The following is a 24,136-nucleotide window of genomic DNA, read 5'->3' as shown; positions in this document are numbered from 1 at the left end:
AGGCACACCAGAAGATCTTGAATCTACTCATCATAAAACCTTCAAAAAAGTTTGTTTGATCGAATTAGCTTATGACTCAGATTTTTATATTATGGGAGCTCGGACTAATTGCACTAGTGCTTAAATATTCGCTGATATTCTTCGTTGCTAGGTCATTTTTGCCAAATTCTGTAATGTGCTTGGTTGAAATTTTCTGAGGGAAATAGTCAAAACTATTTGGTTTGTAGATTAAAAATAAGTTAAAATTATTATATAAGGATGTATAGATTAGGGGAGGCGGTTTTTGGAACGCAATATATTTTATAAATCGTTAAATATAACAATATTACGTAAAAACAATCATGTCAAGTTTGTACTACAAAGTAACAGTATATATTTTCGTATATGTATAATATATTATGATATATTTTATAAATTACATCAATGTTAATGCAAATATTGTACAAGAACGATTATTATAAATTTATCAATACTGCAAGTTGATCTTTGGGATATGTTAATAAATAAAATTAGTAAAATTCAACAAATATATCAGAGATATGAGAAACATGATAGAGACAATTTTATACGTACATTCTTCCATTAGTTAAGTAGGTATTATATTTCACTTTGTTTAAATATAATTAGCTATTATTTATTTACTATTATATTAATAACAATAAAGTTATTTAATTTCAATAAATTATATATAAACTATAAAACATATTAATAACATCACAAAAATCGTCATCAAGGCAAAATATATTTGAGATATGCTCTTATGACAAGATTGATGGGGTCGTAGTTAACTCTTAATAGAGATAAAAATATGAAACAAGTGTGAATTAAACACAATCACAATTTTATAAAAGCTTCATTTTAACAAACCATTTGAATGTAAAATTCTGGTGCAGTTGACAATTAAGTACAAATAAAGTGCCTCCGTCTAACTGCAGTTCAAACCACAATCTTTAAATTTCAAAGAAGTGCCAAAGTTGTAACAAACAAAATAAGTACAGTAGCAAAATAGATTTTGTAGAATACAAATTTTAACACTATCTATGTTGCTACATCTAACAACTCTATTTATAAAGCTGTTAGTAAGAATACAAACACTTTTGTGTCAAAATATTTAATAAAAATGCACTAAGAGTTTATTCCAGAAGTCATGATTTCCACTCTTTGAACTTTCTTAAAGAAACTTTCTTCAATCGCGACACTGTTGCCATTAAATCCGACTCTTTGCCGTCTTCATCACTAAGAGTTTCACCTTCTGAATGAACCTCTCTTTGACATTGCTGTTTCTGATTCGCGGAGCTTGAAGTCACTGCTGTGTCTTTCTCCGAGTTTACTTTACCTCGAGGTGCTCCCTTGTTCCTCGAGTCTTCACCGGTTTTGTTCTTCCATTTGGAAGTTGTTGGATCACTTAGCGCAACTTGCACCGGCACTTTAATACTGTTCGTGGCTACACTTCTTGCCACATTCAGACCGCGACTAATACGATCTAAGGTAGCTAATCTCAAACTAGAAGTTATTCTGTTCTTCCGCATTGACGTGGGAGTAGTAGTGTTGGCTTTGTCTTGCATGATGAAGCGTCCAATTGTTTGCCAACCGGATTGGGCATTGTACACATTTTCGTTATCTGCTAAAGAACGCTGCACTATATTGTGACCAGTACCTCCCCATTCTAGTTCTTCGACTATGACAAAGTTCATGGGGTCTTCCAGTCGCCGCGCTTTGACTAGAGCTTGAGCAAGAACGTCCTGCGCACACGCATTTAACGGAACTTTTAAAATAGCGTAAGGAATCTCTGGAGAAACGTTGTAAATACACACTAAGAAAGTGTCATTTTCTTCCCAAGCGTTACTAGGTGCACCATCTGATTTTCGCGCTTCTCTTTCGCGATTAGCGACGCTTCTGATTGATGACAACCAGGCTCTGCTGCTGGGATCATCGCCCATTCTTTTTAATATAAAACGACCTTCTCCTTTCCATTGAGACTGTGCTTGTAGCGGCCTCTCATGAAGGTCCAAAATGCGTTGAGCCGCTGGTAAGTTATGATCTTTCTTTTCCCAACTGCTTGCGACTTCTTCCACCAGAATATAGTCGTTGACTTTGTTCGCAGGAACGTTCATTTTCTGCAAACACAAGAGAAGAACGTCTTGGGTGGTGGTTTCCTGGGTTATCTTCAAGATCGTGTATGGTTCGTCGGCGACCACACCGTAAACCATTAGGAAGAACATTCGACGTTTTACGCACAAAGGAGTGCCAGAAATACCTAAGTAAGTGCTATCAGCACTGGGATCAACTTGAATTTTTGGTTCAGTTTCCGGCTGGGATCTTTCCATGCAGTCGCGTGATTCGGTATTCTCTAAGCTCTCTTCTTCAACTCGCGAGTATATAAAGAGTGTCGACATGTTGAGGTACCTGTTTTGTGGAGATCTCAATCGCAAGTGTCGGTAGCCTGGTCTTAAACATTTCAATGGGAGAATCCGTTGAGCCAAGAGATGGTTACCAGTGGCATCCATAACTGTGAATCTCAAGAAAGCCAAATCTTGGAACATCACTCTAAAGTGGAAAGTGTCGTTCCAGATGGGATTCAGTGCGTTCTTTTGCACGACTTTGGTCTTTTGTTTGTTACAATCAACAGGTATTCCGATAATCTCCACTTCGACGTAAGTGTTAAGATTGACGCTGCTCTGAGAGACGTATTGTCCCGAAACGATGTTAATCACAATCTGGGAGGAGTGTAGCCCATCAAACTCTTTGTCGTATGGATTAAACCGTCGATACATGACATGTGACCTGTCCCACATCACGTTTGGTTTGCTCACATATCCACACTTTCCATTGATTTCAAACATTGCAGTGTTGAGTTGCATGGGCGTATCTTCCGTCTGGTAATTCAAAGCTGCCATTTGTAGTCCAAACGACCAGAAAATCACCGGATTAAAATTCGTGGAATCAATCCTCATGCCAGCTGGGTATGTCCTCATCAACTGGGTCTGTGTATGCGCCACCACTCCCAACGCTTGTCTCTTGCATAGTCTTTTTGCAGTGTTCTCATTGATTGATGAACACTGATAACACGGAAGATGAACGTTGGGCCGCACTTGTTTCATTTCCGTTTCGAAAATCGTGGCTTCAGATTCGTTGGAAGCTATACCCGATGAGCTGATAGTCGAAGCCGAACTGCTTCCGGTCGTGACGATCGAGCTTCCGGAACTTGACATGCACGTCCGTTGGCGTTGCTTCACTGAACTACTCGGACTTATCGTGTTGAGGCCTCGGAACTTGATTGCTTGTACGTACACCACCATGTCAGAAAGTTCTTTGGATATTTGACTGCTGCGTTTCTTCATTTTGTCGTCGGGCGCGGCGCGTTTTGTGGAACTTGTTTTGGAGACTGTGTGTGGGACTCCGTAAGGGCGTGGGGATTCGTTGGCGGTTAAGATACCGTGGATTGCTTTTTCTGGAAAAGAGAATGTTGAGGAAGTGGAGGTTTGTGGAGGAGTTTTACCATCGATATTGTCTTCATCGTCTTCATCGTCGTAGTCGTCATCACTGAAGTCGTCATTGAAGGAACTACTGCTGGTGTTGCTTATTATTGAACTGGTTCGACCGGGAACTGAGTGCCTTATCCCCGACCCGGGTCTGGAATTCGAGCAAGTGTAAAGTCCCATTTTACTTTCTGCCTAGACGCTCCAGAACTACTCAAATATAATGACAATTTTCGCTCTGTTAAAGAGTTCCATGGAACGGATTAGGGTCAGCAATGTGTGCAAATACTTCCTTTGTACTACGAGTCAACTTTTCTGAAGGTAAGAAGTCGATTTGAAGTGAATTTAAGTTAGTGAAAGTTTAACTCTGTTGAGTTTCGATAAGAGAAAAAAAAAACTTAAATTGTTTTTATACAGGGTGTATCCGAATAAAGTGCAAAGATTTTTAACACCAATATCAGTTAACGATTCTGCAAAAAAAATCGAATGGGGCAAAAACCTCTCGAATTACCCGCTATTCGACGCTTATGGGATCGAATTCATCAACTGTTTCCCAAAGACTGCAAAAACCGTTCGAACAAAAAACGTTTACGCTCGCTCTAATTATATTTGTTTAACTTTCATTTAGTGGTTTAAAAAAAAAGTCATTTTTCAATGTGTCTATTGCGAAAAATTAATTTGTTTGAAATAAACTGGGCCCTCAAAAGGACCGATCTTTATTTTGATTGGTTTGGAAGATGATTTTTTCGGTTTGTGGATCTAACTGAAATTTTAATGAGAAACGAAGTAATGAAAAAGTAATTACGAAAAATTATCAAATGCCCTCCATTGGACGATCGAATTCAGTTTAATCCATTAAAAAAACAGTTTTTAAAACTTTAGGTTAATCACGACACTTCTGAAGAAACCACTGACAAAGAATAAAAAAAATCAAATTCAAAATAATCCAAATTTGGACAATTTAACATTGTAAAACCCACATTTCTCTACCTCTATGAATGTTAAATTGACTGGAACTCCGATAAAGAAATTTTTTGGCACTTGCTTATTAGCGTTTTCATTCCCAACTTTTTAATGGTCTGGACTGAATTTGACAATGAACTTATCTACCCTAATAGACCTCAGTTGCGCCCACTAATTTCTGCAGCAAATTTTAATCATTTTTTTTTCGGAAACGGTACCGTTTCTATTATGTCAAACTGCATTGTTTGATATTGGGGTTAAAATCTTTGCACTTTATTCGGGTACACCTGTATGTTATGGTTCATCTAACTGATTTTTTACATTTATTTGTTCTATTTGAAACCATTCCCTTCTGTCCTGTTTATAAATTAGTTAGGTTGGAGCACCAAGCACTTCACTGGGAGAATATCTACCTATTTATGAATTCTTCGCGTCTCTCAACAGAACTTGAACTGTTATTGCTTTGGAGCAGTTTTGAAACGCCTTGTTCTGGTACAATAAAGCTCTCATTTGGAAAACAAAAAGGTAGTAAAATAGAAAATAAAAGTCTCTCAGTGTTTTGTTTTTGCAATTGACGTTCCGCAAATGTTAGAATTACCTGCCAGGCGTAGACATTGCTGTAAAACTTAACGGCGCAGGCACTTCCATTATTAACTTTTTATTTTTTATAAGAATCTTATGTTTTAATTGTTCTGGTGAAGGCAACATCGGTTCATCACTATAGTCAGCTTCAAATAAGAAATTTGTCACCAACTTCTCTCCAAAAACGCGCTGAAATATGAGAGCATGAGAATGGGCGCCGTTGGAATGTTAATGAAATACCTGGAACACGTGGGCCATTCTGGTCTGTTGCTGTAGCGAGCAATGATTCTCTATCGATAGGATCACAGGATACGGCGAAGTAACAAAGGCATTTCTATCGATCGCCTCCACAACAGCGTTGAACGGTATCTTCGTGGTGAAAGTATGTCCATGGTAGATCATAGGAAAGCCATCGTCGCCGTCCCAGCAGTCCAGCTCGACGCATCTGCATCCTGTCAATAAAACTTGACTGTAGAGTTCCACAGATGACTCTCCTTTTAGCTGGTGTCCAGTAAGATAAGTGTTGTGAGACGACGCTATGTAGTAGATCGACATCGGTCTACCCATATCACTTTCATTAGGAACTTCGCGTTCATTCACAAAGGCATAATTGTCTTTATCCATTAGGTATCTCGCAAAACCCTCAAAGGACAAGCAGTTCTGAGCTCGTAAACTCGCGTCCGACTCGTGTCTCTGCAAACAAACTTATTAAAGCGATTACACGCTCGTTGAATTTCTTACATGTATAAGAGCCTTCACTTGTTCCTCGGTCCAAACTTCCATCTGCCTGGTTTCCAGAAACTTCGTAAAAGTTGACATTGTCATCACTTGCGAGTTATTTGTATCAATTCCAGCGCAGTTCGTGAAGATACTTGCGGCGGCGATCGCGTCGAAGATCTTCTTCTGCGAGTTTACCACAGTTCCTTCGATTTCGGCTCGACTGTTTCTTGTTAGCAATCCGAGTTTTTGCATTTTCTTAGCTTCTACTTTTGACTTAACACCGTTTACTTTTGTTGTATTCACAGCCATGCTTCGATAAGATATTGCTAGTTGTTCGAAGAGATCCCGTAAATCTTTCCGAATTAATAAACTAAACGAACGAAAAAGAGTAACGAAGTCTACAAAGTCTAATTGAGTATCGTAAAGAATTGAGCCCACTCTCGGATGTCTTCCGTGCCACAAGTGCTCTGTCGATCCGTGTCTGTCTCTGCGGAAGGAAATAATGACAATTTTCGGCTACTTAAAAGCAACTAAAAATAACATAAAATAGCGAAAATTTAACTCTGCTCATTTTTTCGTTAGTTGCGTGTTGGAGCATTCACTAATTTGTTGTTAGAAGCACTTAATTCTTAAATTATGGTTAGAAATTTTGAACTCTTCAGTCCATGCAGATGTTAGTTTAATTAATTCGAACACTTTGATCACTCACCCTGTATTTTTATCAAACGGACAACAAAGTGTGTCGGACAACAAATCATCAACACCACAGACATTACATTTCAGGCTGTTTATAATATTGGCCACTTCTTCAATAGTTGTTAATTTAAAATCGAGGCTACAATCCAAGTTAGATTCAATTTTGTAAAGTTGAAGTGTAGTGAAGTTTTAGAAAAAGAAAAATAGAGCAGTTTCGTGTTACTTTTCGATATAGAGTTAGTTCAAAGTGGAAGGTGCAAAGTTGGAAATTACCTGTCAAATTTCGGTTGGGACGAATTATACGCCAATTGCCCTAAACTGTGATGTCTCGAAACATCCGGCTGGTGATCCGGAAAAGTCGTAGGTGTCGATTGGCGATGATGCGTGGGATTTCTCCAGTAGCTGCTTTCCATGCACATAGTCGCAGGCTCCACGAATTGACTCCTTAAGCTGCGATCCTATAAAACTTAATTTACAACTAACTTTCCCATTTGTACTTTATTCTTACTTTGAACGTTTGATTGCTGAGAAGTTGTTTCTTCTTGATTTTCATTGAAACTTCTCGTCTTAACGCCCCTGATGGCTCGCCCGGTTGATTCGTACCTGTCATGCCGGCAAGGGACCAGTCTCTACCCCCAAAAGACTATGAAGAATCAATGTGAAACGGTAAGTAAGGAGTGATGTATTTGATTTACCCTGATAGCGTCGGCGGCTAAGGGACCACAGCAATATCCGTCTTCGTGATACAATTGCATGTATTGTTCGCGTAACCACAGAAGTCGCCTGTCTGACAAAGAACTCTGCCTGGATAATCCGCGTATCAGCCAACATAAACCGCTGAACCATACTCTGTGCACAGACAAAAAAAAATTGCTTTTTAAGTCCAAGTCGTTACACGAACAAGTATGTGTTGTTGCGACAAAAAAAATGTATTATACCTGCATATAGCTGATGGACATACGATGTAAAGTAGCTTATTGTCACTTAAACTATATCCGTAGAGAATTGTAAGAGCGCATTCGTTCCCAGGCTCGTGGCTGAGGCCGTACCTTCGAGCTACTGTCGCAAGCTCGGCGTCTTTCTCCGCGTCTCTTCCTCCTAAGTGAACTTCTTTAACCGCCATGAGATCCAGAAATCTGCAAGTTCAACAATGTTAACACCACCGGATAGTCCAAGAGGTTTTGGACACGAAACGTACGGCTTGGTTTCAAGTTTATTTATTTAAAACAGTTTGTCACGAGTTTTCATCTTCAATAATTGATGCAGTATTGATAATTTAAACTAATAAATAATTGAGGTGTTATTTTTCAAAACTCAATAAATCAAATTTTGACTGACATTGGATTTGATGTAAAATTAGGATTATTTTGAGTAAATCTAACAATGTGTATTTTTTATTCAGTTGAAAAACCTCTTGCTAAAACATTGTGTTACCTTCTTATGCCAAAATAGTTCAAGTAAATTTGAAGAAAATTGAACAAATCATCGTTTTTTCTAATCCCTTGTCAGAATTTATGAAATGGATTTATTGAGTTTTGAAAAATAACTCTTCAATTAAGAAATGAGACTTTCGATTGAAAGTTAAAAGGTTTTATATTATGTGTGTCGGACACGCCAAACGATTTCTAATTTTCCTGTATTAGAAAAAAATCATAATAATTAATTCAACTTTAATGTACAATGCAACTGAAATAATTTTAAGATCTCTGTTTTTCTAGATTTTCAAGTTCATCAATAACACATTCTTGATATTCCTTATAAAGCAGCAACGCCTCTAGCTCCCCCTTTAATTCAGTATATCTCTTCCGACGCTCATCATATGCTTGCTTCTTCTCCCGTTTCGCCCCCTGCAACTCCCCGTTTCCTCCAAATCTAAGCTTATTCTTTTCAACGGCGCAATTTATCGTATGTACCGACTCCTCCACGTGCGCTTCGGCTTGTTTCAGTATATCATCAAGCTTCAACTGCTCGACCAGAAGAGTTTCATTCAAAGCGCGAGCTTCTTTCTTCAATATCGTTTCTTGCTTATTACAAACTTCTTTCTGTTGATTTAATTGTCTAAATTTTACTTGGCACTCTGCCAATTCGCGCGACAGCCGAGAAAGTTCCTCTTTGAGTTCATTCAAGCTTTTCTCTCGAGTTTCAATTTTTCCAACGCTTGTCTGAATTTCCGCTTGGTTGTCTTTATCCATGTTTTGAGTGTAGTTATATCAATTTTATCACTATTTTGTTGGATTCTGTTCAACAGTGAATGAAATACGAATGTTATCACCTGGCTTGGTGTTCACACTTTCTGACAGATTACTTGTGTTTCATTTGTTTCGCTGTAGTGAACACGCAGCCCACTTGAAACGAAAGTGTGAAAATATGTTTGTTTTGACAGCAAATCACGCTACATTAAACAAACAAATTTTAAAAGAACGCGATTGTAAAACGCAGGTCGCTTTTTAAAAAACATTTTATTATCGATTCCTGAATAAGTACTGTTAATGTTTTAATTATTTAAAACCTATCTTTCCTGCAGAGAATTTTCGTAGGCGCCAAATTTAAAATGCGGCTCTGTGATTGGTCGCTTAGCAGAACGAGTTTTTTTAAGTCACCAACACCGCAATCTTCCCTACGTTCCAACCGGCAACGTTGCCTACGGAGATTTTTGGTGAGAAAACAAATGTCAAATTTGTGACATTTCTGAAAATTACGCAGTATTTCCGTTAAAAACGTTTCTTTTTACAGGATTTCTTTTTAAAGGATTAAATAGTGAAAAGACTCGACATAGCCTGAAAGGCCGTTTTGTGAAATGAAATTGTCAATAAGGCAACTAACCTATTTGATTTTATCACCAAAAAGTCACCATCCACGACGTTGCCGATTGTAAAGTGATGGGAGAGTGCGGTGTTGGTGGTTTAAAAAAAACAGACTTCCTAATTTGTATTTTAAACATTAACAAGTTGCTATGGAAACAAAGCTATTCTAACATTCCGTATCGATATGGATATTCTAGCACTGAAAACGAATGCGAAAATAGCGAAAATAGCTCTGTTTGAAGAACAAATTAGAAAAAATAATATAAAAACCTCGTTCATAAGGCCATTTAGGCACCCATCCATTATAAAACTCCCGGCTTTGCCGCTCGTTTTATAAACTTGGATTCGTGCCTAAAAATTTGCCTTATGAAACTCGGTGTTTTAATATACTATTACACAATGCTGATTTTCTTAAACTACTGCGGAATGTCAAACAAGAGCTGCCATAATAAAAGTTATAATATAATAAAATACCTGGTAATTTGGACTGACAATAACAAAAACACGTTTATTGCTGATGCTGCTACAATTTGGTGACAATCTGACAAATGTGACAGTTCTTGTTTAACAATCCTAGTGAATTGCAGATGTTTAAAAAATCGTTTTGGTGAACAATCAATTACAGAGTTGCATTTTAAATTTTTTCTTTACAGGAAAAATAATATCCTTTAGTTAGTGAATTTGACAGATGATTGACAGAGTCTGTGGCGTCTCATGGTGTGAATTCATAATATAACCCAAATTGTTCCCACGCTCATGTGTGAAACTGATAATATTGATAAAAATAAAACTAAAAGGAAATATTAAAAAGTGCTTTATAATTACTGCCCTTGAACCTTACTCGCTTCGCACAGTCCACTTCTTTAACGCTCTGATCAAATTATCTCCATTTTCTCAACATTTGTTGCCGCTATTTGAATGGTAGTGGATTGCATTAATATTCGCTTAACATCAAAGAAGTAGGGTAAACACTAAATGGAAAACACTTAAGTTCTTTTACGAGTAGGTGTGCATAAAAATAATTTCGTGCGTTACGAGTATTAGTCCTGAATCTAATATTTTATACAGCAATCCTAAAAAAGACGATCAATATTTCTGATTAGTGGGTGTATTTTTCCGTGAAGTATAATTGGTGATAATAGATTTGTTGCTGCCAAACGTTGGAATCAAAGTAATTTGATAAAGTTTGTGGAGTGTAATTTTGTGACCAGTTCAATCAGATAAACCCGAGGTGGATATTAGGAAGTAGAAAAAAAGTGACAGCAGTCGATGCTAGATTTATGAATTGAGGGAGATATTTCCAGTTTCGTGTTGAAATGTTAATACCGCGTCCCAATTTTCAATCCTACCAAATCGATGTTAAGTTGGCGCTTGTAAGAGAAAATTAGAATTTCGTGCATTACCCATCGTCCAGCGTTGTTCCGGTGGACTGTTCTCCGGAAGCTTGTAATGCCAGCTTGGTGAGTAGGCCCGGAGCTAGAGTCTCTTCAGGATTAAAAGATAAATTAAAGTCAGTAGAAAACGGATCGGAATCATTCGTATTTCCAGCTTTCAGCCCACTCCAACTGGGACGGACCCATGTCAAGGTCGTAGCTGATCGGTCCAACCTCAAATAAAGCAGGACCCCACGGAGACCAGGCGAGGGTCCTTCGACGCCCTCCCATAAAACTGCCGTGCTTCCATGGTGGAGTATCTGAAGTAATGAACCCAAACATGCATGAGAGTTCGTTAGGGCGACAGCGCAGATGACACTTGTCGCCCCAACAAGAACTAGGTCAAGGTCATTCTTGCTGGTGCATGAAAATGTGGAGGATGCGAACGAAGCGGTTCGGAACTGAAGCGTTTAATGTTGATTTGAATAAAGGAACATGATCTAGTGTTTGTACGACTCGGCTATTTAATAATCTCGGATTTTTGGGCGCTTACGCTTTTTATGAAAAGATGATTTATGGTTGAACCGGAAATAAGTTTTCTAAAAAACATGTAAATTAAGTTTAAAGAAAGAAAGTTGCAGCAAGAATACCAAATACGATCTGTAAATAAGGTTTCAGGAAAAAGCATTAACATGTGCATATTTTGGCATCTAGTTTAAATTTATGAGGAAACCCGGCGCATCCACCATTATTAATCACATGATAGTACGAATGGAAATACATTAACCATCGCTTTTTCTTGCAGGAAACAGAATCAATAATGAGACAAAAATGAAATATAATATCAAATAACTCCATTCCTATTCCTCCCAGCATAAAACAAGTTTAAGTTTTAGTAATATTTTGTGCTATTCAGTACTTCGTTATGTTTAGATTTTATCATTGTATTGTCGGAAAACAATGCGCTATTTATGGGTGCTTACAATGTAAAATAAAAATGACTCTTTCAACAATAAAATATCAGTTTCTGACAAGTGCATATTCAAATTGATAAACAAGTCAAAAAAATTCCACGCTTGTTTGTTTGCTTCTACCCTCATGCATATTTTATTAAATTTCAAACTAAGAAAACATTGTGGAGTACGTCGAAGTTGATGGATTTTGATGATGCAAGCCATGAAAGAATGACGTTACAACGTACCTGCATAACGTGTTGGTCAATTTTCGTAAGTGGAGACGAAAGACAAACAAAACTAACACCATGATCGTGAACGAGCGGTTGTACAGGATGATAGTCATCTACATCACAGTCATATTCAGCGTCTAATTCAGTTCTTTGTGGGGGTGCAGCTGCTAAAACGCGCTGCTCATTTACAGTCGACGACCTGAAAAATCAACAAACTTCTATTCAAAAGCCCGCATAAGTTCTTGGGTTTTCTTATATCACTCTACGAACTTTACGAATTATACAGCGCTTATTTCAAAGCTGTTTTGTCAACAAAATCTATTATTCATTCCTATTTACCTTTTAGTAGTGAGAAATAAAAATAAATGACGTTTTTGAACGGTAATAGCTTTTGGGACGTGGGAGTTTCTTATTAGTGTTGTTAGTAGCAATGTGCATGGTTTTATTAGGAAAAGTTTTAAAGCGGAAGTGTATTACTGTCTTTTAGTTTTAACTTACTTAAGATATTCGATGAGACTAACGGTAGGTGAAAGACGATTGCGGGTGTGATAGTGCTGATGACAAAGGGAAATGTGGTCCATTACGGCTTGCGTTCGATAAATTTTCTCCAAATTGATAAGTCCGCCAGGACCAATCTTAGTAAAATGATGATCTTCTCCATTGTAATCTGATATGAACTGTAGAAAAAAATCATTCTCACCTCTCCAGATCGCTCCAACCATTGAGAAATCAAAACGGAAAAGTTCTCACCTACCACTTGTCTTTGCTGTTGCTGTTGGTCCCTTTCTCTGCGCATGTCTGTTTTTGGTGGCTTTGGCGGCGGCATGGATTCCGAGCCTGCAGCAAGATCATGTCCTGGTGGTCCCGACGCTAGAATCTCCCGCAGTTCCCTTAGGAAGGCCCCAAAGAACGGGACCACCGGACATTCGGCCATAGCCAAGGCCCTGCTTAAGGCACGATCATATTCCGCAGAGAGGAGCGCCGCCGATAGGAAGTCCAACACCGGCAACGTCTCCTTCTCCGTAATGGACAGCCAGAACGGCTTGAGTTTATTGGACCTACAAAAGAAGACAACAATAAAGAAGTTGAAGAAATGCGTGAGATTTACGAAACAACTTTGAGCACGTGCTCGAATAACTGTTTCGTTTTAACCCAGCTTGGGTAACAAATTTATTTTTTCACCGGTCTTCCAGCGAACAACTTAAAGGACGAGGATGTTATCTTCTAGAGCCTTAGTGAAGCTTATGCAACGTAAAAGCAAGTAGTTTCCGCCGGCCTACAACTCTTTATTATCCGCTGGAGGCCGAAAGAAACCCCTACCCTTGCGTCACGAATGGCCCCAAACTTTCCTTATTACTTCAAACGACAGTAATACTGGTCCATACAGGAACCAATTTTCCAAAACGCGCACGATTTTATACACCACGGGACATCCAAGTGACTGCTGTTAACGATAAGATTATGGCTTATCGCAGCTTTCACTATAAGAGCTTAATGGATGGATATTGTTTCGTAAGGAACAATTACACGCTTCAAAAAAACGATAATAAAGTGTGTGGTTTATTAGTTGCGAACTAAAACAAATCCGGTGCGTTAGTCAGATAGAACTATCTTGAAAATGCATCCTCAGCTTGTGTACACACGGCTTTACGATTTAATCCCTAGTAGTGTGACTGACATTAAACCACTACCAACTGTCGAGTTGTCTATCATTTCCATTAGCATTACAATAACACTACCGCTTGAGTTAACCAAGTACAAAATTTAAATAATATTTACATCTCTTGATGAATTTGCACCATCTTCATGCAAATGCTTCTTAAGACCTACCGTAACGTATTTGACATTACAAACATCTTTAATTTGAGGTCGACTTTTTGCTCATAATTGTGGACAAATTAATGTCGCTACACCGGTGTAATATGAAAACATTTTGAATTGAATGAAAAATGTCTTGTTAGTAATAATAGATATCGCGTTGAGCTTTCACAAGGAAAATATCGATCGTATTTATAAGAACTTATCGAGAGGAAATCGTGCTAATAAGGTCGACAACAAAAGCTTTTATAAATTGTGTTAACAATATCCGAAATTATTTAATTATTGATGAACGCGTGGCCACAATACGTGACGTTTAACGACTTTATTAACACTAAATAATTTGATTTTAAACTCCATAGTTGTTCAATTTATTTGTCATGACATATTTAAATAGTTGTTTCAGGTATTACAGATAGCTTACAAATGGTTTTGTTTTTCTATTTATTATCGAAAATGAACCGCTCGATCCATTGTTTTCACAACAATACATCACAGCAATGACACACGTAGTTTATGTGTTTCAATGTAACAATGGCACAGGCACAAGTGGAGGTTTGGATCTGAAATGTCTAGAATAATTTAGGACGGAGTTATGGTTAGATTTATTGAAATATCCAGAGGTAATCTTGGATATTGTATTTTCAACAATGTTATCCAAACACTCATGGGAATATCTTAGGTCAGTTTGTTTTGCCAAATTACAAGTTCTGATTTCTTTAGAGGAAACTAAGTGCACAAATGGGTAATCGACAGATTAAATCGATTTCTTCTTGATTATTACAAAAGTGCGATGTATTAAACAAAAAGAAGGATGGTTTGCTACAGTAGAAATTTACATTTTATAATTGGCTTTGTGGCAACGTTTTGTTAAGGTAATTAAGAGCACAAAGTTCAGCTAAAATGATTTCAGTGCATATAATTTTAATCGGAACTTCAAAGTGAGAATGCATTTTAATACCAAAATCTGATTAGATCGGCGGCTTTTTTAGTTGGATATTTGCTTATTACGCATGAAGAACAAAACAAATTGATTGGAAGTCTATTACTATTAGAAATGTCTCTCCTTTTTTGTTATTTGCATCACTTGAACTCGTCAGCAATTGAGGTGTTATTAGATTTTCTTTTTAACATCAGGTAAAAGGTCGGAGCAGCTTCAAGATACATTTGTACCTGCTTCACTATAACTGTTTAATTAGAAACAAGAAGCTTGAAGCGCTCAGATGAAAAACATTCTTTTCTAAAAAAATGTCAACTCAATTTCATTCTTAATTAACTACTCAGTTCAACACCGAACATCTTTTTTCTTTGAATTTCCCTGTTCTGCTTAATGACTAATGAGGTGAGAAAAATCGCGGGGAAATCAAAAAGAGATCAATTTTTTCTTTAATAAAACCGAAGTTGTTCTCTAAAAAGCCCGATATATCAAGCTCACCTCTATTACCGCTTCACAAATTTAAACCATCAGTATCTCAGAAATATGAGACTTTAATTCCATCTTTGACCCGATGAAAGTGTACGTTTTCTGAACACGTTACCCGTCTGGATTATTGCTCGCCTGATTCGAGAAACGTGTCGAATATTCAGTACACAATCAACGGAAACAGAGAAAAACGCTGCAAATATCGCGTAAATAAAAACGCGCTCAATGAATCGTAAAAGAATTTCCTTGACGTAATCCAAAATCAATATGGCACTTTTATTCTCAATTTCGCCGTGTTTTTATGAGAATGCTTGTGTTACTAATGAAGGAGTATTAGTAATCTTGAGAAAAAGACGGCGAAAACTTGAAATGTTATACGTGCACAGGAAGTAAAAGTTTGGAACGGTTTCAAGGCGGATATAACATACAAAACATGTCAATAATGTTTGGCGGTTTTTAGGCTTTGTGGTCGGAAACGGTAGGTGGAAGAAAACCCGCGATTATACTAGAGATTCTAGTAAAATAGTTTGAAGGGAAAAATATATAACCCTTGCAATTCATTAGATTCTGTTTATATTTGACTGTAACATTAAGCAAATACCAGATTCCCTGCTTTAATTAATAAATAGAACCATTCCAGGGTTTCTAGCTGAGATCTAGTTAATGAAAAGTATAAATTATACAGCTAATATTCTCACTTTTAGTAAGAACACCGTACAGTAGGTGCGAGAATTAATTAAAAAAATGCCTGTATTGTTTTCAGTCAGGACCAGAATTTTCGTTCACTTTTTAACTCGACACAAAACGGAAGTTTCGATAACAGCACACAGCTGCAATGTTAGTTTATTTCATTTTGGTTTCAGCTGGGCGCGAAATTGATTCTCAACGACACATGAGTTATTATTGCCTTTTTATTTTATTTTATGAAATTCAGAGTCCCATTGAAAAGCAGAAGTAGAAATGCAATGTTTGATTTTATAGTTAAAATGAAGACTTACTTGAGGCCGGCAATAATCTCCATGGCTCCATTGAAGTTGCCGATGTTCCAGCAGGATAACGCCACTCGGAGGACGCACGAAAGAACCGCTCGACGAGCATCATGTGTGGGTTGGGAGATTATAAGCTGTGTCACCCACGCACTAACCTAATACATTCAAACAGAATATGTGAAAGCCGGACACAAAATGGATTGCGACGTGTAGAGTCGAAAAGGATTATCGCATTCATTTGAAGGAGAAAGAATGACGTTACATTTTCACCATTTAAAACGAGAAATCGCAGTGGTTCTAAAAGGAACATAAGGTTTATTCCCACATTCCGTATTTATTAAGATGTTAAAGAGGTATATATTTAATGGTAACGTTAGGCATTTTATATCAAGTGGTGCTTTTAGCAGCAACTTAATGCGCTGAAGTAGGTAAAATCCTTCACAAAGTTTGATGTTGCAGAAAATGTAAGTCTGTTCGAAGAATCTAAATTATAACTCAGATGTCATGTTGTGGCGAAAGCAGAGTAATCAAGGATTAGGTAAAACTCGTTCTTTTCAAAACAGAAAACAAATACTGCTTTTATTACGTACAACTACGAGCGAACTCAATCCACAGCCATAACAAACGGATCTAATAGAACACATCAACGATGAGTTATAACTCGATTCTTTCCCCGTTGGCAAACATGCCGTTTATGTAAAAAAATTAAAACAACTTCAAAGGACTTTAAATGAGTCTCATTCAAAAGAGTTGGTTATTTTTACCTCGTTGAAACGTTTGATGAGTGTAGCTACAGAAGACCTCGTGGAGGAGTTACCAGGGAGGTTGTCTGATGACGTGCCCGTGGCTCCTCCAAGGTCCAAGGTCACCTGCCGTAAGTAATCGATCGGTGGAACCTAAAAATGATATTTCAACGTCATTATGTTGATTAGAAATGAACGAGATTTGTGCTGAATAATTCTAACTGATTCAAATTTCTTTACGAGCTGTAATTCAATCTGTAATCAGTAAATGATAGACTGAGTGACAGTGCCTTTACTAATTTATTACTGAACTCCCCTTGAGGGTTTCACACAAAAAATTGTCCCTAGAAACAGCCTGAAAGTTCATCAATCTGCTCACGTAATAATGAATTTATTCTCATAAAATGCCCAAAATATCTGCCCGTAATCGTGGAAAATGAAATTTATCCGCTATAATGAGTGGCGTTGTTACATCACAAAGCAAATTAATTGGACTTGTTCGTTTTGTAGAATAAATCTGGAATTATGATGTTAATGTGATTTTGCATATCATTTTTAGGAAAATTTTAAATTTTGGCGAATTTAGTTGCGTCAGAAACTAAACTGTTTCACTAACTCGAATCTAACTGAGCTAACAATAAGAGAAGTTTCATTTGCTATTAATTTATTATATATTCTCAATAGAGATAATTTTGCCGTGCACATGGTACACTACTTTGTATTCATACTGCATGCAGATTAGTAAGGATCGCGAAAGCAAACAGGAGAATTTCGGTGTACGAACAAAAGGAAACTTCGTCAACATCAAGTTTCGTCTTAACAATGTGTGTAGTAAGTTAAACACGTTCCAAGCACTTAATTCCGAACATTTGTATTGCATTTAAGGTTAAAACTGCAAGGTACTCAAAATATAAAAGGTTCGTTTAGTTAAATGTTACGATTATGAAGCATTAAATGAAATGTTTAAAATATTTTCCACAGAAATGGCCGATAAAAGAAATTTAATTTTTGAGGAATTCCGACCCGACTTTGTGTGCGTTTTTAATTTAATTTAATTTTATTTGAGGTGAATGTCAAAAGTTCTTGTGCAGGAAACTCAAGACGATTTTTTTATAACAACAAAAAATGATGTCGTCACGAATCTGAATGAAATGATCGCGACGTCCCAATAAATTCCGTACCCATGGGCGTCATTGACCTTTATTACACTTTCATGTAACAATAGGATAAGGGCTTTAATCCGTATCACTTCACTAAAACTTTGGAAAGAGGATTTCCTAGTTCAATATTCAATTAGATCAGACTAAAAGAATTACAGAGTGTAAGCCCACGTGAAAGAGGTTTCGTGAGGTTTATGTCGCCGAAGGATAACTCATCTCACTGTGACAATTTTATTACCGAGTAAATATTTAGGTGTCGCCATTTTTAATGGAGGCGGAAGAAAATAAATCTCAGATGTCCCCAAAGTCGGAGTTTTCTTATAAGAGCGGAGCGGATCAAACCCGGCGCATCCACCATTATTGCAAAAGCATAACTATTCTTTATTTTAAATTTAAATTTTCAAATTTTGAAACTGATTGATGAGGTTTTTATTTATTAATAACTTAAGCTTACAATCGTCATTTTTGAAAGCGCCCCAGACATTCTGTTATAAAGCACAAATATTTGCAGAGTTTATCCTCAAAAATCGTTTAACCAAATATCCGTTAGCGACATTACTAATGATTTGGTTACTGAATAAACCCAATATTTGATTAATATTTTATTACTGTGGCTTTGATAGCACTGTATTCACCAAACTAAACAATTTGCAATGATTTCAACATCTGCTCAAAGTGAACAAAGAAAGCTCAAATGAAATTCCACGAACTTTCGCTAATAACTATCTAACGTCAACAATTACGAAGTTCTGTGTAGGTTTCCCTCAGATTAATTTGTAACAATACACCGGACAATTACCTGATAGAACAGTTGATACTCAGTATCGGCCAGGCGCAGAGCAACCTCTTCAGGGAAGTGGAGCAGCTCCTGCAACTCCTCCAGCTCTGCGCAGTAACTTGTCTGCGCTGCGAGAGGAATCCTCTTCTCCAGCTCTGCAAACAAAAATCACCAACTAATTAAACCGCGATGACACCGCAGGGAGCCGACTTTAACTTGGGCGGATCTGCAGTTGTAAATCAGATCCAAAAAAGCGGAAAGAGGGTGCGTAATACAGTGACGGAGTGAAGCAATTTGTTGACACTTTTTAACACGTTCATAACGCTCGGAATGGTGTAATAAATAAAATTCTTTTGGGGTTTTTGTTTATTATTCATTTTGACCGTTTTCAAAATTCCAAAAAGTTGATGAGATCACGCTTTGGATTGTTGGCTTATCAAGTCCAACCCTGCTTGCTAGGGCGTGAACGTGACGGCCTTGAACTAGATAGCCCTGCAGGACTGGCTCAAAGTGCAGGAAGGGGATCCTCGCATTCCGCGTGTGATGAATATGCAACCGGTCCTGTTGACTTTACATTACCTTCATTGTTTATTGCGTTTTAATGGTATGTTAGGGGAGGGAGGACGCCTAATGTCAGTTTCAGGATTAGTTTGAATGGTATCATGAATCGTACCCCTATAATGGAGCTTCACTTAATACTATCACAAAGCCGATATTCGCTGTTACAAGTAAACACATGCTAAGGAAAGAGCACAAAAGACCGACATAAACTTTCCAATAATTTATTAATATTGAACGATTTCGTCAAACTTCCTTTTCCCTTTTTTAACAGCGTCGTTTAACACTAATAAACCCAACGTCTTGTGTTTTACTAGCAGATAACGATTCTGACCCATCACTTCCTTGTCAGTCTGCAGGAAGAGAACTTAACTTTTTAATACGTAATAACTAGAAGATTAAGAGATATAAAAATTTGCGGTAAAATATCTTCATGCATTTTTATGAAAGAGTTTATCGGCTAAGTTAACTCAAATTGTGGTGAATTGCTAATTCTAGTTAGAGGCAAAGGATGCAAAAGTTTAATAGTTGCGGGATCTCATCAGAATGAAAATTGGCAGAGTTATTGGTCATAATTACTTTAAAAGTTATAATTATGGTGTACTAAAAATGTGCTTTGACAAATCGTATCAGTATGCCAAGGGCACGCTGCATTTCAGTAGCGTTAATATTTTATGGTTTAAGTACTAAACCTATCGGATTGTCGTCTCATGAATATTAAATATCGAGGAAAGGTTTTACTAATTTAACTCTGGACGGAACTTACTGGGTGTAGAGAATCTGAATGACTTTAAAAGTTTGGAAATTTAAAGCTGCACGTTTACAGGAAAGCAAAATTTATATGGCTATAGTAATAAGTTGTTAAATTTTCCGGCCAGTGTTTGTTTGCATTTTGGAGTCTAAAACTTCGTTTATGTGAAACTGCTCTGGCAGCTTTCATCACAGATTCTATTGTCTGGAACAATAAAATTTGGTTGCGATTTATTATTCGATGTTTAACGTTTTGTAGGCACGTACGGCAATTCTAGGCTAAACTAATATTAATGGCTGAAAATTCTATTTTACATAGATAATGTAAACTGTGAAAATTTTCCGCGTATCATTAATCACCGTTACGATCGGGAATTTATGCCAAATATCTGAATTTATGTCCACATGACATAGTTAGAAAACCTTTTCTTATTTGATAGCTTTGTGGCAACATTTGTAATAGCGCTCAGCTGTTGAAGCTTCGAATACCGATTTTTCTTTCGATAAGCTCAGTGGGCGTTCTGTCGATACTTAAAATTGGGATATTCCCAGTAACACACTTTCTGCATTTAAAAGCAACTAGAATTTCGTCTCTAAGTTGTGAGGTGAAATTTGCATAACCAGCACGTTGCAGGACACTTGGTCCAGGAAGAAGTGAGAGCGAGCTGGGATAGCGCCTGCTGGCATTCACACCTGCTACTGTTCCAAATTGCTGCGACGTTTCATATAAATTCAGACCCACCCCATGACGTTTTTGAATTATTCCAACCCTCGGAAACGTGAAGTGTCGACCTTCTTCTTCCTTGATTTGTATCTCGAGCAGATAGACGTTATTTATTAAGAATTGGAAACAAAAGTGGTTGCCTTCAAAGGTATTAACTCTGACATTCTTATTATATGGATGGTTCTTTTTACCTGTTCGCGAAACGGTAAATTTATCACAGGAGAATAAATTTCCCTCCGTACGTTATGTTTTTCATATTAAATTCGTTTAATGAATAAATGGTACAGTTGGTTCGGTGCTGAAAACATGAGGTTTTATTTCAGGAAAGCATCCACATTCGTTTAAATTTTGTTAGGGTTTTTACCTGAAATGGTTGTTGTTTATTTGTTCAGCACCTTCGCGAGTCGAAGATAAATTGACACGAAAACAGCTTTGGAAGGGCTCGCAATTTCGTTTTCTTTTAGGCTAAATTGTCCTTTTAAGTTTACATGCATTCGTGAATAGGTAGATTATCTCTGGAGCAAATAAAGGAAAAGCTCCTTTCATGTATGGTGAAGATTCTCTTGAAAACGAAAATTGCATATGACAGAAACATATCTCGTCACTGATTCAACTGATTCTATTTGAGAACATGGGTAAAGTCCAGTTTCAATAACACCACGAGTTTCGATTGGTTTTTCCAATATTTTAAATTGATTGATTACAATTAACGAGAAGGTGTTAACGGGAAAATTAAATATTTTACGAACGATCAACAAAATTCTAATTGTAAGCACTTCCGTAATGACCATTGTTTTTTTAATTAACATTCTTGACATCACAGTACGAATTCTAAAAGTAAAGAAGATGTGAACTTGGGATGTTTATGTCAGAAAAAGCTCTAAATAAATGTGAACAACAGTTGTCAACATTTACTTTGCATTTTGCTTGTGTTTAATAACTGCCACCACAGAAAAATGAAGAACCTGACAAATATGTAACTTGATAAATCTTTTGTGTTTGGTAAAGCATACCTCAAATGTTGAACTTCCGTCTTTGCTTGTCTGATAAATGTCGTTTTTGACATTTATTACCACTGGGGTTATTGTAACAGTGAATTAAACTTACACATGAAATGGGTCGGTGACAGTTCAATGAGATCTCAATTTATTTAGACCGCACTATATTTTCGTGTACAACAGACATCAAAAGAATACGTTGCCGAAGCGCCCATGTAAAAATAAATTGTGTTTGTTTTAAAATTTCCGATGTTTTTCGATCCCATAATAAAACATAATTAGTTTATTTTCACTTGATTAAAGCGATTACTCTGAATTCTAAAGGAAACCGAAATATTAATAGTCTCCCTAAGTTCGTTAAGCCAAACCTCGCTTGTAATTAATTTTGAATTGTCAAGAGGACAATGTAATAAGTAGCTCCTGCGAGATCTGTCCTTTTGTATGACGAAACTGCGATTTAGATTACGAGTATTGTGGAGAAACATTGTGTATATCAACTTGGGCAAACATCTTTTATGCACACTGTCTGCTGATCCTCCAAAGAGCTTTTCTGCATACAAAGTGGAGAACAAAGTGTGAAAGATGCAAGTTGCGCCGAATTTCTCCATTAGATGCACGCAAACAATTTCAAAGTTTTGATCTAAAACGGAATTAATAAAGTCCAAGTTTTGGATCCTTCAATAAACCAAGTTAAAAGTGTATGTTTTTTTGTAGGTGATAAAATTTCTGGATAATTGCTCGACCGTGTATAGCGCGCCGCTATAAATTTTTCCTTCCTAATTATCGCCTTTTAATTCCCCTAATAAAACCTTAAGTAATCATACTCTCGTAGCAAACAGAAATCTTGCGGTTGATTTTATGACGTTTTTAGTTTAATTCGCACAGGGGACGATCCACCCTTTCGAGGAATTTAATTGTTCGCTCGTGAATTAGAACAACAGTAGGGAATTCAATTATAAAACTCACCGTCAACGTCGAGCAGGGGGTGTACATGAATGTGGGGCTGTTGGTCCTTGGTCAGGTGTCGGAGCGTGGGGCCCTCTAGCTCACGCATGGCCCCACTGAAAGGGGCGTTTCTCGAGCCGAGGACATGTGTGGCTCACCCCCGGCTCACACGACTAGCGCTCGACGGTGTAACCACCTGAAATTCAATTTCGCTTGTTAAAAAAGAAATTTTTTGTTGAGACAAAGTCTTCTTGGAGCGACAGAAAAGTCAGAGGAATACGAGCATGCATGATTCATACAGTTACAAAGTGCTGTACGTTCAGAACTCATCGAGTAATCGGGGAAAAAGTTTAAAATTTTGTGGTTTAAGGTCCAATAAGTTTAACTTTATGGTTTGAGTTGTCTGGATGCTGCGCTGTTATCAGTGTAATCCTATTTTATAGGAGGTCGAATTTCTGCATTTTATTACTGTGATAGCACCATTAATTTGGCGGACGGGCTCATAATCTTATATTTTAAGAAACAAATTATTCATAAACGTTATTAAAACGTTATATTAAATTAAAAACTGTAATCTGCTAATAATTGTCGCGTTTTTTGCTTCTCAGTATCGCTAATTTCCATAAATTTGTGACAATAAACTGGCATTCATTTTATATTATTTTATTGCGTGACACTAAACGGTACAGGTGTTGGGTAGTCTGTGATGGAAATAATATAAAGTTTGCATATTAATACTATACGTATTAATTTGTTGAATAATTTAGAATTTTATCCTACGCACCGGTCATGTTTAATTACATTTGTTTGCTCTTTTTTTCGTAAAATATAATCTCTTTTTTGTAAAATATAAATATGTTTGTTCATTATTTAAATTGAACGTGCACAAATCGGATTTAGACACAAATACCAACAAATTGTAATTTCTGTATCTGCACAAATAAATATGTATTAAAATTCAAATTTGGTTAGCTGCAACAATAATAGCAACAAAAGATTTTTCAACTAAACGAACCAGTAAAGTACTACAAAATCACACTGACGCGATAAAACGTATTGGGATTTACAGTCCCATTTCATTGATCTGGACGTATACGATTATCATACCCTCGTTGGAATAAAAAACCACTTTGGGATATCCCAGTAAATTCCACCAACATAAAAACTGTTGATATAGCCAAATTAAATAAGAGGAAGGATAATGCTGAGAAGGATCAAGCTCTTGGTTTAAGGTCCGAATTAAAGAACGGACTTTAAGAAAAATGCTTGCGAGGAAAAGTTTTAAATTTGTTATTTTGCGTTTACTCGGTTTAAAAATAAATCCTATTGCTTTGTTCAAATAAAAAATGAAAAAAAATAGTTATAAAATTTAAAGATTAGAGAATTTCAGAAATTTAAACAAGTTCAATTCAGACTATAATTTCTCCAATTATTAAGATTTCTCAAA

At 36.8% G+C, this 24,136-nt stretch overlaps 2 protein-coding genes across 4 annotated transcripts in view; both read right to left on the bottom strand.

Annotated features, from left to right (window-relative positions):
* Nucleotides 1–841: 841 nt before the first annotated feature.
* LOC148173002 (1-phosphatidylinositol 4,5-bisphosphate phosphodiesterase epsilon-1-like) lies at nucleotides 842–22,798 on the bottom strand. 3 transcript variants are annotated; one of them, XM_088038592.1, is made up of 18 exons: nucleotides 22,711–22,798; nucleotides 18,736–18,869; nucleotides 16,798–16,929; nucleotides 16,043–16,188; nucleotides 12,558–12,861; nucleotides 12,302–12,480; nucleotides 11,819–12,002; nucleotides 10,648–10,937; nucleotides 7,379–7,576; nucleotides 7,136–7,289; nucleotides 6,949–7,083; nucleotides 6,714–6,898; nucleotides 6,454–6,579; nucleotides 5,766–6,231; nucleotides 5,265–5,717; nucleotides 5,041–5,213; nucleotides 3,500–3,633; nucleotides 842–3,451 (listed from the first exon to the last, which is right to left on the bottom strand). In XM_088038592.1, exons 1-18 carry the CDS (start codon nucleotides 22,796–22,798, stop codon nucleotides 1,146–1,148), a joined length of 5,787 nt encoding a protein of 1,928 aa, XP_087894718.1. In that variant the 3' UTR covers nucleotides 842–1,145. The 3 variants fall into 3 exon arrangements, with proteins under 3 accessions (XP_087894718.1, XP_087894716.1, XP_087894715.1); XM_088038590.1 differs by lacking the exon at nucleotides 6,454–6,579; XM_088038589.1 differs by lacking the exon at nucleotides 6,454–6,579 and having other exon boundaries at nucleotides 842–3,633.
* The window catches only part of LOC148173001 (uncharacterized), a 29,634-nt gene continuing 28,292 nt past the window's right edge, over nucleotides 22,795–24,136 (bottom strand). The window contains exon 5 of the mRNA XM_088039825.1: nucleotides 22,795–22,885. Coding sequence (XP_087895951.1) covers nucleotides 22,844–22,885 — 42 coding nt within the window. The 3' untranslated portion in view covers nucleotides 22,795–22,843. The remainder of the gene's footprint in view (nucleotides 22,886–24,136) is intronic.

This window comes from Gnatocerus cornutus, chromosome 6 (assembly GCF_029298725.1).
Source record: "Gnatocerus cornutus isolate USDA-ARS CGAHR chromosome 6, icGnaCorn1.1, whole genome shotgun sequence".
In the NCBI taxonomy this organism is placed as follows: domain Eukaryota; kingdom Metazoa; phylum Arthropoda; class Insecta; order Coleoptera; family Tenebrionidae; genus Gnatocerus; species Gnatocerus cornutus.
This window is presented reverse-complemented; position numbering and strand designations above follow the sequence as displayed.

Bases quoted from the DNA above. Each gene is read 5' to 3' on its own strand.
- LOC148173002 (XM_088038592.1), bottom strand. From the start codon at position 22,798: ATGCGTGAGCTAGAGGGCCCCACGCTCCGACACCTGACCAAGGACCAA. The intron at 6,899-6,948 runs GTAAGAATAAAG...TAAGTTTTATAG, and splicing joins TCAGCAATCAAACGTTCAAA to GATCGCAGCTTAAGGAGTCA. The intron at 5,214-5,264 runs GTATTTCATTAA...CTCATATTTCAG, and splicing joins GAATGGCCCACGTGTTCCAG to CGCGTTTTTGGAGAGAAGTT.